The sequence below is a fragment of the Strigops habroptila genome, chromosome 1 (genome assembly GCF_004027225.2).
Source record: "Strigops habroptila isolate Jane chromosome 1, bStrHab1.2.pri, whole genome shotgun sequence".
In the NCBI taxonomy this organism is placed as follows: Eukaryota; Metazoa; Chordata; class Aves; order Psittaciformes; family Psittacidae; genus Strigops; species Strigops habroptila.
Genome location: NC_044277.2, coordinates 67,182,601 through 67,197,100, shown reverse-complemented (window position 1 = coordinate 67,197,100; position 14,500 = coordinate 67,182,601). Strand labels below are relative to the sequence as shown.

The 14,500-nt window shown below is 36.7% G+C and overlaps 1 protein-coding gene across 1 annotated transcript in view; it reads right to left on the bottom strand.

Annotated features, from left to right (window-relative positions):
- The window catches only part of TMEM245 (transmembrane protein 245), an 82,086-nt gene that overhangs the window by 60,653 nt on the left and 6,933 nt on the right, over nucleotides 1-14,500 (bottom strand). Inside the window, 6 exon segments of the mRNA XM_030487336.1 lie at nucleotides 4,225-4,285; nucleotides 4,287-4,430; nucleotides 7,336-7,337; nucleotides 8,522-8,629; nucleotides 9,561-9,662; nucleotides 10,930-11,047. Of these exon segments, the coding sequence (XP_030343196.1) occupies nucleotides 4,225-4,285; nucleotides 4,287-4,430; nucleotides 7,336-7,337; nucleotides 8,522-8,629; nucleotides 9,561-9,662; nucleotides 10,930-11,047 (535 nt within the window).

The following is a 14,500-nucleotide window of genomic DNA, read 5'->3' as shown; positions in this document are numbered from 1 at the left end:
GCATTATATTTACAGAAATATAAAGCTCATGTCTGTTTAGCTGCCACGAAGTAAAGCCCAGAGACTTTCACATAAGGCTTGTGGTTCCAATTTTGTAATGGCACTGTGCTCCCTTACTGAGTACACGTGCAAAATTTGTAAATTGTCACAATCAGAAAATGTAAAAGCAGAAAAGCATGATACATATGAAACTTCCCTTGGAAGCCGACAGACCTTTAAAAGTCATGAAATATTTGCTATATTCTTTTTTTATTCAACAAAATGTTACACCTCTCGAATTATCTATCTTCTCATCACTGAGGAGAAAAGAGTAATTTTCCAAAGCTACTAGCATATTTAACATCAGAACAGAGGAGTTAATTCACATGATAAACAAAGATTTGTATTGCAGCTGATTTCACCGAAGCATTGATGGAAACATACCAGTCACAAACACATTACAAGATACATAAAGGACCACAATTATTTTAAGTAGCAGTAACAGACCAAAACAACCCAATCCTGCCATTAACTGATACATAAATCTTTAAACAAAACAATGCTGCATCCTCAAATACTGAAAACTATGGATCTAAAGGAAAACAAAGTGAAATTGTTAGCAAAAGAATCATATAATTCTCCAAATTTTTCCCTATTTTCTCTTAAACCAGAAATTTTTAACAGTGAACATCACATGTAGATCAAAAATTAGTGCTAAAAATTTTAATTTTTTTTTTAAATGCTAGCAGTACTCCTCCAATTATATTTATAGCAACATTTAGTACTGAACTCCCCATCATTCCATTCAAATGTACTTTCAATAAAGCTTTTTTGTATTATGAAAGCCTATTCTCCAAACTAGATTCATTCCTTACTGCCAAACATCAACACCACACTAATTCCCTCATCCTCAAAAACTCACATCATGCTTCTACTTGGAGATGTGTAAAATGACATACATCGCCGAAAAGGTTAACTTCGAATATCCCCGGGACATTTATCAAAGTTCCACACAAGCCTATCATCTGCAAGCCACTTGTGTAATACTTCACCTTCTTGCCCACAGAGAGCTCATTCAACAGTTTGCGAATATTTGGTTTACTTACCCTCTGGCACCACCTTGTGGCAAATATGGGATTTATTCTTGTGAAGAAATACTATACTATAATAACCTTTCTACTAAAGATCATGTTGCAAACATACAAAAAATGAGAAAATAATAAGTAGGTGTGCCAGCAACTAACTTACAGGTTGAAGTTTTATATGATGAAATGCAACTCATGGTAAAAACACAAACTGCTGCTCAGCAAAACACGGCAAGCTTGCATTTCATAAGGTGAACAACATACCTCACATGGCATTCTAAGCTTCTGCTATCGTTTAAAAGAGTTTAAATAGTATCTTCTAAAATAACTGAGCGTACACTCATTGCACAGGTGATGTCAGGAGGTGCACCAGTCAATCATACAGCCATAATTACATTAGGCTAAAAAGAGGCAGAGCAAAAAAGCTAAAGGACGACTGTTATTACAAAGTTGTGAGCAGGAAGCAGAAAATTACCTGAAGACAAACATAGAATTAACAATATGAGCCAATAGAACAAGCGAAGAAGTAAATGAAAGCTCTTAAAAAGAGACAGTACCAGGATTCCCAGCCTCGCATCACTGAACAAAATGCTACGAATGCTCCACAACCTGGTTTATTGCTTAACTTTTGAATTCAAAAGTAATTTTTTCACCTTTTTATTTTATCGTATAATTATGGTATATTTTCTTCACCCTCTATATCAATGAATTTTGAAGGAGCTTCTAATTCTACCAAAGTACAAATGCATTCAAGGAAAACTGTTAATGGTACCAAGATATTTCTAATAATCCAAATTCTATTTCACATAAGTCCCATCTACCAACATAAGGAACTCTGGTGAAATTAACGCCTTTCTATTTAAGGTTTTAGGGAGTGTTTTATTTACATTCTAGAAGCATTATCCTTAGTGTCTCAGAAGTTCTTAAAGTTATTAGTGTCCTTAAACTTGAACAGCTGCAAGGAAACTTGCTTTATAAGGTTACCTATTTTCCACTACTAAGTATTTCTAATACCACCTCTCTTTCAACTATCTAGCTTACCATCATTCATTCACCTTCTGACACTTAACGTGATCCCCTCTTCTAAATTTGGCTCTATTCATCATTATACTGCCTTTTCATAATATTTTTGTCATGGGTGATCTAGCTATATTCAGTTATATGCCAAGAAAAAGCACTTAATGGCCCAGTGTCACTGCTAAGGCAACAAGTCATAAATATTCTCAAAATCAATTTCTTTATTGGCATAAGTTTATTGTTGGGATAGCTACTTTAGACCTAATGAATGGCTGCAGCAGTATTCATCCATTTCAGTTACAGATGTGTACTTTAATCTAGATTTGTCTTGCTCAAGCTTAAAACCATTCGTTGTTGTCTGCCTAACTGCAGAACTATTGCATCCATTTTTTTCTCCCACCCAAATAGGTATTTCTGAACAGTGGAAAGTCACTCCTTGACTTTCAATAAATTAAGTCATATAGGCTCTGCTTCTAGTAAGTCTAAAATTTATTTTCTAGTCCCTTTACCATTTTTATGATTTATTTATGAGCTACAGGCAACCTGCCATCACCATTTCCCATGATGCCCAGAGAGCAAAACTGGGCAGTTTCTTCTATAGCAATTATACTAGAATGAAACAAAGATCAAACCCCTCTCTCCTCTCACCCTGTATTCAGCCATATATATGCCTAACCATCAAACTACCCTTTAGCTGCAGTGCCATAGCCAAACCTGCAGCTGTTCCTTTCACCATGCCTCTTAAGAGTTCACAGCCCCTCAAACCTGTAAGCATGGCCCCACAGTCATGACTTCCAGATGCACAACTAGATGATCTTTAAAGTCTTTGTGCATTGGGTGTAAATCACAAGGTTTTGGTAGCAGGGTGGCCACTGGGGTGGCCTCTATGGGGAAAGACCAGGCACTGCCTCGTGCCAGACATCTTAGCTCCACAATAGAGCCACCACCAAAGCTGAGCCCGTCAGCCACAGGAGCGGTGCCTCTGTGAAAATATATTTAGGAAAGGGCAGAAAACAGTAGAGCAGGAGAAGAGGACGAAACACAGAGAGAACAAGTGAGCAGAGAGGACAAATGAACAGAGAGATGAACAGAGGGAATAAAAAGGCCAGGGGAGTAGAGGTGCTCCACAGTGGAGCAGGCAGACCCCTCAGAGGGACTGTGTCCTATGGAGAACCCATGTTGGAGCAGGTACACCTCTCAAAGGGACTGTGACTTAGGGATGAGGTACCTGAGCTGGTACCTCCTCAAAGGGGCAGCAGCTCATGAATAAGCCCACACTAGAAGACAGGAAAATAGCAACTGGGTCTGCAGGTACTTGGCTGCTGGCTGGGGACAGCCCTTGGTAAAAGGGAAAGTATCTACGTTTAATGTTAAATACATTTAAAATGCTGAAAATTAGCATTTAAACTGAAGTTTAGAGAAAATCCAAGCAAATTAGGAAACTCGTTTCATTTACAGGAGCGGGATAGGAGAAAATGCCTTCAGATTCATATTAGCTCATGCGTATTTCCAGAGGTCCCATCTTCCCTATTCATCCCCCCAAAAAGTATTGGAAAAAGTGCCACTGAGTTTTAAAATAACCTCTTTAGACAGCTACCGTAACTATTACATTCTTGCTTGATATATAAGAGAACAGATGCATGTAGATATGAAGCAAATAAGCTAATTAACCTCAGAGCTAGAATTAGAACCAAATTTATCTTGTGACTAGTCCAGAGAGTCTAGCAACCCATTTTTAATGGAAATTAAAAGTTAGCGTGAGCTGTACTTCACTACTGAATAACAGCTAAAATATTCTTTATCTATAGGTGCAAAACCATGAAAGACATGACATCAACTGCAAGATGATGCACTCTAAACCAAATTATCCTTACAATGTATGTCACTAAATTATTCCAGATAATTACTACAGTCAACACACCAAGCAATTTTACAGAGTTGTCCACCAAATGGTAAGCAGACAGTGCACAACTATCTTCCTGTTTGAAGCTACAATTCATCTTAACAAAAAGTGGTGGAAAAGTTTTAATTTAAAACTCATACAAGCTTACAAGCCTTTCATTTTATTTAACACAAGGGCCCAAGGCTATCCAAAAGTCATCCATTCAAACACAATTTCTAATAATTTATTACCTGCAAAAGCGCACTGGCAACAGCTGCACAATCCAGAAATTTAGCCAGATCTGGACAATGACAATGGCCCATAACAAGTGTAACGAAGTAAATATCACTAGTTTTCTTTTTTCTAAGAAAAGATCCAATCTCAGCTCTTTGTCTGCTCCCAGAAGAGGATGAAGAGGAGGAAAAAGATGATGAAGCTTGTGGAGGCTGATCACCTTCTGTCCGTTCCTAAAACAAACAATGCAAACAAAGAAGTGGAAATGATCACATTAATGTTCACACACAGGACAAATATGCTCCCTAGTGGCAAATCAACCTTTTTTTTTTTTTTTTTGGTTGGGCTTGGGGTTTCTTTTGGCAATTTATTTAAAGACCGAGACAACCTTGGCACTGACCTCAATTTTGAAGAGCTAGAATTGGGCTGTTGTAAGCTCTCCCGTATTCATAACAACACCATACCAAGCAATGTGGGGGAGAAGAAAAGATGATTACAAGCCTCTAAGCGGCCTCCCTGTCACTGCAAAGTAAATTACAAGCCAAATATTTTATCAAACGAAACTGTAAAAACCCTGAAAAAAGCACTAACTAAAAGAAATCTAAAGTCTAAAAGAAATCTTTGATTCTCATTTACTTTCAAATTACTCAAGAAGAAATCTAATTTAATTTTACTCAAAGTTCATTTAAACCAAAACAAAAAATACAGCATACATTGACAAGAAAGTTTGTACCTTTACAATTTCTTACTTATGCTTTTCAGTTTCCTTCAACACTCACATTACAAACACAGCCTCACACCCTGATGAATATATTTTAGGTAAACAAGAGGAAGATAAATTAGTGGGTAAACAAAAACTCATTCATATGATTCAAGGTTATGTAAACATGAAATTCAATTCACGAATGCGAACTGATGTGTTAAAGGCGCTTATAAATAATAGTTAATAGTAATTTCAGGCACAAATATATGTCCAAATTGAAATTATGTATGATAAACAGAGCAATTTATTTATTTTAACGTTTTTACGTGGTAAAATCTGTCTAGTATGGGGTGACACCAAAATCCATTCTCAGTTGCTTTTATGTAGGAATCTCTTCCTGGAACACCAGTGTTCAATGTTACTGAGGCTCCACGCTGGTGGCAAAATGCACACACTTCCACACACCATTACTTGAGAAAAATTTTCAGCCATGGTGAAGAATGCACGCACAAGAAAATCTTAAAGTTTTCAGGTTGTTGAAAGAATATGCTGAAGAATAAAAGTTAATTCGTCATGTTGGTACATACCGCAGCAATGAAAACAACTCTTTCACTGGACTTGTGTCACATCAACACCAACCACCTTCCTCCTCACAAAGGAAAACTGCAGTAAAAACTGTATTACGATATACTACACGCTTATCACTCATGTTCCACACATGCAGTTTTAGCTGTCACGTGTCGCTAAAGCGTGCCTAGCCTAAAGCATGACAGCTAGAATGTACAGAAAGACAAGACGTGTCATACGTGTACAGTCGTGGTAAGTGACAAAGTCTGCAGCTTCACACACTGGATGAACACTCTTCTTTTGCTGTAGAAGTCTGCACTGGTGTTCTACAAGTAAGTGGAACTATTTTAGAAGCTTATAAACACTTCCCCCACCACACTAATACAATAACTGCAGACCTACTGATTCACCCAATTGATAGACACTGGGATGACAACAGAAACATCAGCTTGTTGCTGGTAACATATTTGGTGGAACTTCAGAATACTCCCAAAGGAATTAACAGCATGCATCCTGAAAAAAGAATTCTGCATGCAGCTAAATACAGCAGAAGCTTCAGGTGGAATGCTTCTTGGCAAATCAGTTCATGTCTCAAAGGGATGAAAGCCAGCCCTATATACAAACTAAACTCTGAAGAAAAAGGACACGAGTTAATTTCTCAAAGGGGAGAGAAGTTACCTGTAAACAGAAGTTTTCCTAAAAGATAAAGTGTTTTTGTCATAATAAATAGAGGGTCTATCACTCTCCTGTAGTTTCCAGTATTTTAAACAAGCAGAAGAGTTACTAATAGAAACTACTAGAAATGATCCCAGCTCACAGTGTGCTAAAGGAACACAAATTTGAAAGCAGTTACAGTGACTTCAGGTTCTGTAAAATTCCCATGCAGTGTGCTTTTTGATATTTTTAGAGAAAGAATCTAAAAAAACCTTTCCTATCTTCCAAATAATGAAAGTATAAACAGTCTTTCCCAAATGGCTAACATACATACCTAGTAAAGAATTCTAGCAAATCAGTATGTATGGTACTTATTCGAACACCATAAGAAAGAACAAAAAAGATAATTTTCCAGGGCTGTCTTAAGACACCTTTTTTCTTATACAGTATGTTCTCTGTCAAGTCAACTTCTTGCTGGCATTAGCATTCTGAATTATTTTCCTCCTCTTCCTTAAGTAAAAGGAAAAGGAACAACAGCATAAATAGGGAGGCAGGTGTCTGTATGCCTGTGGAGCAGGTATCAGAATAAAATCTTCAGAGTTAGATGAAACAGTGATTTTATCATTATTAATTAAAAAGTCTTTCAGAACAACAGGATGAGTGTACCCCCTTCATGAATAACCACATCTTTCTGTAATTTCAAGGTTAAAAGATTACTGACAATTAATCAACCTTGAAAACTACTGTCATATTTAGAATAGATATAAGGAAGATCTCTTGAAGTCTGCTATCCACATGGCTGAAGATGTGAGAACTTTCAAAATCTTACACTTCTTATAAAACAGACACGTGTTACAAGTTCCAAAGCAAGATAACAAAACGTCCAAAAATCACTGCAAAGGAAAACTAAGAGCTGTAGTTTCTTAACCGTGCAGGTAAAATCTTTTCTGTACAAGAATAATGTTTCATCTCCATTCACACCATTCCAAACTAAAGATGACCAAAAGGATACTTAACACGTACCACAGAATAGAATGCTAATTTTCCAACAATCTGTTGGGAATTATGTGAACTATTGGTACGAGTAAGCAGGAAACTCCGTATTTGTTCTTTTCCTGCTGTGAAGGAAAACAACAGAATTTGCAAGACAAAAAAAACCCCATGTAGTTAACTGTCCCAAGAAAATTAGTGCAAAAATATTCACTACAAAAGACACCTTTATAAAACCACTGCAGTTTTCTTTTCACCAAGAAAAGCTACAACTTGAAAACAGGGGGAAAAAAATGTCTGAAGAGAAAAAAAATTAACTGGCAAGTTAAAAAAAAAAAAAGCAACAAACAAGAACACAACCACTAACAGCACATCTGTGGAAGAGTGTTGCTTGACCAGATGTTCAAAAATCCAGCTACAAAAAAAAAAAAAAAAAAATCAATCTCATTTCCAAAATGAAAGATTAGAGACAGCAATATAAAAGAACTGTCACCATGATGTTCTGTTCTCAAATTTCAGGACATACCTCCATAGGGTTTTACATTTATTTTGATGATAGTCAAATTTTTATTTTGATGATGTTAAAATGTAGCAACAAAGATAAGAAAAGAATAAGGTGTCCAAAGCTGCCGCTTTAATATTTAAAAATAAACTTTTGGAAGTTCACATTCTGTCAAGTTTAATGACCTGTTCTGTCTACTTGTGGGAAATGGATGAAATATTTCAATTTCCAGAGATCTCCATAGTAGCTTATTTTTCTAGTATATAATTCCATCAAAGGCCTACCCAGAAAAATGATGGTAGCGTAGAAATTCAGTGATGGACACCAAAACAACTTTTTTCCAAAACTCTTTCAAGCCATTTCTTACAGACTTCTAATTGTGTTATTGCAAGTGAAAGCATTGTGACTCAAGCTACGGTGTTAAGCAAATTCACTACCGGAAAGACTTTGAGCATGCCATAGCTGAACAAGGGGTTTTTGGTCACTGTGAGGTACACAAAAATTATTCCAGTCTGTCTGTACCCAGTCCAGAAATTAAAAACAACACTAAAAAAATAATATGAAAAAGACACCCTCATTCTAATAAAAAAAAAAAAAAAACCACAAAAAAAACCCAAAACAAAAAAAAAAAAAAAAAAACACCACCAAAAAAACTCAAACCAAAACAACAAAGCATAAAAAGTCCTCCTAATCAGGTATGTGTAAACTATCATTTGCAAGATAGGTTTTATATTACTGTCATCTTAACACTTTTAAAACCAGATAAACCTGGTTCACAAGGTAAGTACACATCTGCTATTTTGGACAGGATGACGAGGATAGAGACTATTTTGAAATTTGTTCTTAATTTCCTTCAATTTCATGCCTTTAGAGCAAATTCAAATGTTTCTTACAGAGTATTCAGTCACCTGAGGGTTTTGAGGAATGTTCACTACTGGACTCATCTTCTGTCATTGAAATTGCCATGGCAATTGTTGAAGCAGCAATGGAAATCATCTGACCAGGAAGCTCTGCCCCTGTGAAATACACACATGTACGCAAATTAAGAAAAGCTTAAGTCTTAAAATGAATCCACTGAAACCATCAAGCAACAGAATTATATGGATAAACACTGTCAATTTTTAACATACATGATATATAGTCATCATAATCAAACAGGAAAGATTGCTACTAAGTTCAGTATTACAATACACCAGGAGCCAAAACCAACAAAACCCATTATTTACTTAGCACCTTCCTTGATAACGTACTACTACCAGCCAAGTCATTCAGAGTTGCTGGCAGTCTGATTAATCTAAAAATCTTTATACCAGATAATCAATTTTACTAAACAAGATTATGATGATTTTCAAGAAAACTAAAACAGCAAGACAGGAAGCTTCCCAAAATAATCATACAACTAGTACTCGAAAGGAACACCTGACATTTGTTTTTATGCAAAACTGACTCACAACAGGCAAAACCTATCCTTCTCAAAGTCTAAACACAAATCATAATTTTAAGAAATGCTATTTTAAAAACAAATGACTGGATATAAGAAACTTGCTGGATATAGTTGTCTCAGTTTCTCTCATACTCAATCTTGTAAGAGCTAGTAAACCCATATTGCTCATTTCTGATTTCAAATTCCCTGGGCTTGCTTTATGCTTGAAACTACATACAGGATTCTGTAAACTTAAACAAGTGGGCTTGACAATGAGAGTCACTACTTTGTCATGGAAAAGAAACATCAGTCCATTGCAACGAATTTCTGTAGAGTCAAAAGATTCACTTCAGCATAAGTAAATTACTTTGAAACATGCTACAAACCTTATCACCAATTCTTGCAATCAGTATGATATTGAATATAGTAAAATAGTAATATTATAGTAATACGATCAGATTTTTTACTTGACTTTACAGAACTTTTGCCTCCAACAATAAAAGAAATAGTGACTCATTTCTTACCAGAAGACTCCTTTCCATTCTGCTGTTCATACAACATGCCTACAGTCATCAAAAAAACTATTATCAGAAACACAGGGATTCTCCAGGAACCTGCCACAGAAGCTGAAAGACACAGGGTTGGGTTTTGTTTAGGTTGGTTTTTTTTAAGAAAAATTATGCAGTTAATAAACTCCACATTTAGCAAAACCAAGAAAGGCACCACATCCACCAAGAGCAACCTGGACAGAAAACTAAGTGTCATAAAGCAAACAAGTTTTTTACATTCACAGAAGACTAGAAAACACAGGTGAACAAGTTTCTTAATGAATAAACCAAGTTGTTACCATTCCTAACTTCAGTGACCTTAAACCTTGCTGACGTAGAGAACAATTTTAAAAACAACATGCAAAATCACATGAAAATACAGAGAAAATAAAAGTATTTAAACATTTTAGATATTAGAGTTAAATCAAGTCCCGTCCCTGCCCCCTCCCCCCCCCCCCCCCCAACAATCTAGATTTATGTCAGATCTCCAAAGACTGGCATCAAGCAGTGACTTCTTGGGTTTTGGCTTTCCAGCTAGTACTTCCAGCAAATACAAGATTGTCAAAATGTCAGCAAATGCAAAGACAGTATGTGTAGCTTAAAACCTCAGAAAGTGTTGCCACATGGTCAGAACAACCCTTGAAACCTGCTGTTAAAGCAAAGTAAATCATGAAGTATACTGTGAAACCTTTCATCATGATATTCTTCTATTATTCGCATGATACTTCTACCATAAACCGATATGATAATATAATCTGACCAAGTTATATTAAATATGTAAAATAAATCTAATACTACCAGATTACTAACTATAATCTTCTATTTGTATTAACAAATCATACAGGTTACTGGCAAATTTATGTGATTGTTGATATCACACTGTATGCTTCTTAACTACTGATAGAAATTTTTTTTTTCTGTTACTATTAAATATATTTTACAGCTTCAGCCTTGATTAATGACAGGCTCTCAAAAAATAATAATACTAAAAATCACCACAAGTCTAAATCCACCCACATGTGACCCCAGCCCTTCCTTACTGCCAGTAAGTACAAGGTCTATGAGCCAAATAAGGGAAAGCCATGGGAAGCACAAACTGGGCAGGAGCAGTGGAAGACAAATGTTGCTGTCTTTATGCTTTCCAATTCCCCGCTCCACACTCCCTGCTGGACACGTGCAGCCAGAATTACTGAGCAGAGAAAACAGCCTGCAGAGCCCAGCTGTAGAAAACAGCTCAGCTAAAAGCCCATTATAAAGATTTAGCGGAAAAGCAAGCGAGTAGCTTTGTCTGCAAGATAAAAGAATCCCAGTAGACATATTAGGATAATAACTTCTTGTTACTCACCTAAGTGAAAGAGCAGCATAATCCAGACAGGAACAGAGATTGCTTTTAAGTAACGTTCAGTGCTTATATTCCACTTGAATGAAACCATCAGCAGGTAACCAACTACCAAGGTCCATATCTTTAAGGAAAAGATACACACAGGTATATATACATGCATGAGTACAATAGAGATATATTTCGGTTTGTGTATATGCATGCACCCCTAACTGCCGTATCAAAAAAACTGCAGTCAGGTTCTAATTCTTTAAGAAACCCACATTTCACAACTGTCAATTCTGAAACAGGAGGTTTTGCTCCATGTAAGAGAAACGTAAAGTCCATGTGAAGTCCAAGGACAGGCTAGACATGACTCCAGTATGGTTCTCATATGAAACAGGACTATGGATGCTTTGCTGGACACAAACCCTAAAGGAAAATGATTTTGCACCCGAGACCAAGCAATTACTCTGGAACTACTACTGAAAGGTGAGAACCTAAACAAACCAGGGCCACCAGTGGGGCCGCAAGGAGACAATAGCCAGCACAGCACCACTTATTCAGCACAGAGCAGCTTGTCAGCTCCTGTGCTCAGCCCAAAGAGACAGAAAGGGGGGAGAGGAAGGGGATGTAAGCCAAAGATAGCTGTTAGGATGCACAACAAAAACTCAGCAGTGCTGGGCCACAAAAGAGGCATGCCTTTAAATGTCTTGTGACATAAAATTTTATCAAATATTTAACTAAAACCACTACAGTGGCAGAAAAATGTCTGTGACAACCTATCTAGAGGCAGATGTGGTCATTTTGGTTTTGCTGCTTCTAAATGCCTTCTACAACCCTGCTCGTCAGATAAATCACAACACAGAATTCTAATTAAGAATCTTGAGATGAAGAATTTGAGCTTGAAAAGGCTGAAAAGAAAGCAGAAACCAGAAGAGGCAATAGGAGGTGAAAAGCTGCTACTCAGTAGAAGATGTGAAATAAAAGAGGTATGAAGACCTGTTACCTGTGCTGCATCTTTCACATAAAAAATTAATAAATCAATAAATATATTTCTGGCCCAAATTCAACAAATATTCTCTATCCATAACCAGTGAGAGACACCTTCAAATTCATACTTACAAACCCGTAAATCCCAATGAAGTTTAAATATAACTTCTCTTACAAACATTTACTGAATCAGATGCCACTGTTAGAAGAAAGAATGTGCTGGCAGAGATACAGAACGAGCAATTGGACAGGACACACCGAAAGAGCTTTCACCTCTTTACTCTGCACTATGACTCATGCTGAAGAAGCAACAGTTCCTGTGAAAAGCAGGTTTGGATGTCTACTCCCATGTACCTATTTGATGCAGAAAAAAATCTTAATTGCACTGAATTCAGAACACAAGCACCGATGGACCCCGTTAACTTCAGAGGCAATGCTCATACACACAAGGCAATATAAAAAATGCCTAAGAAATGTGAACAAATGCATACATACCTTTTCATGCTAATGTTTCTCATCAAGCTCATCAGTTCAACTTTTCACTGCTATCTATCTCCAGTTTTGCATCAACAGAGCTTGCTTATGGCCAAACGTGGCCTCAAGACAAATCTCTAACACAGCCCTTAGATATTAAGACGAAAGTCATAAACACATAAACAAAAAATTATCTGAAATGCACGGCAGCACTTCTTGAACAGCACAGGTTTGTAACTAATTTCCTCACAAGGTATGTTACAACACAACTGTAACTGCAAGAGATAACTCAGCATGAAGATGCTATCTTACTTGCTAACACCAGCCACACAGCATCTCTGTATGATAAATGTCCCAGCATCAAGCCAATTTTACTCTTTAGCTTTTGAATTTAATGATAAATTACAAATAGAAGACTAATTAAGTTCAATAAATTAAACTTTCTGATTTAAAATATGCCAAAAGTAGGAGGCTAACAGGGCATAAACCTACATTTGACATACAAACATTAGCCAACAAAGCAAAACTTGTTGCACTGCTTTTAGCCATGCAGGTAACTGAACTAATAGCTAGCATTTCAGGGTTTAGGCATTCAATATTTTTTTGTGTTGCAAGTTACAATAACTCATCAATTCTCATTTCTAAAAGCTTAGCAAATGACCCCAGTAAAAGTATTTCTTATTTCCACTGAATGAAGAGAAATAACATTTTAAAATAAACAAGTCAATCACAGTTAATATTTACAGACATGCACAACTCCCATATAGCGCAATTTTAGGATGGTTTAATCCTGTAAGCTTTCCTCCTTCTTCCTTGCCTCACCTATCTTCATTGTCTGAACAGACAGCAAAGACCTCATTTCTCACATCTCCTTTGCATTTGTAGCAACCCTCACAAACTGAAAATGTTGTTCTCCCTTTAGACATAAAACTGTCTGCTTCCCTGAATAAATAGCTGTAAGAGTGCAGTGCAACTTCATGGATTTCAGTATCCACTTTTGGGCTACAGTGGACAGATTTAGACATAGCTAGGCTTCAGTTTTCTTTAAATTACCAACTGGAGACAAAATTACAGCACAGAAAGATGCAGCTTTTACATTAAGCTCAAAAGCATCTGCTTCAGTGTTTTTTCTTTTACATTTCAGTGTTGGAAAGTCCAGGATTTATGAGCATGATGATATCACCAATGTTACTGAAAGTCTGTTTCCAGTTCCAGTTAAAAGTTGAGAGAAACTGAATACCTGCAACACTCTTCTAGCTCTGGCATGATTTTGAGAATGAACTCTTTCTTATTATTGAAGTCTTGATGATGTTTATATTGATTTATACTGAAGAGTAAAATTCTTTATTTACACAGCTCACTCCCTTTATTTCCTATCAGCAAGTTGATCTGTAAGGGAGAGGTTTTACAGATGAGCTCATTTAATAGGTCACTGCTTCCGAGAGCAGCAGTTCATTCTCTCCCAGGGCCAGTCAGGCAGTCCCACCTCTTGTACACACCGGCTTAAATGTTCACCCAGCCAGCAGAAGCTCCCTAAACTGATAAAAAACTATCTAGAAAAAAACCCACAATTGTTTATTTATAATCTAATTCAGTTATAGCTGAACAGGCTTACAGAGATAAGACATGCACAAACAATAAGGCAACTGAAGCAGATGTCTGGAGTGGGGTAAGGAAGAAGAGCTCCTCACCAATAGTAAAGCTCTCAGAATAACCCAGCCTTCCTTGGAATGTTGCTCCTACAACTTAACATCCAGCAACAAACACATTTCCTACCATGTAAACCACCCCATGGTAAACACAACAGTGAAGACTGAGCAGAATAACCAACAGCTACTTCTTTTGATATATGCCCTGCCAGCCTTCCAGAAGTTTACAGTTTTTAACAAGTCAGGATCTACCAAAAGGTGCATTTCAACTCTTTCATTTTCTAGTTGTAGCTCTACCCTCTCCCTTTGCTACTGTAAAGTGTTGTTTTTTCCATGATGCTGTTTTCAACTTGGAAATCACACAGCAAAGGTGTTTTGGCATTTGGGTTTGGGGTTTTTTTTGTTTGGTTTGTTTTGTTTGTTTGGGGTTTTTTACGTGGAGTTTTTTAGTTTTGTTTGAAAAACAAAGCGACACAAGGCAT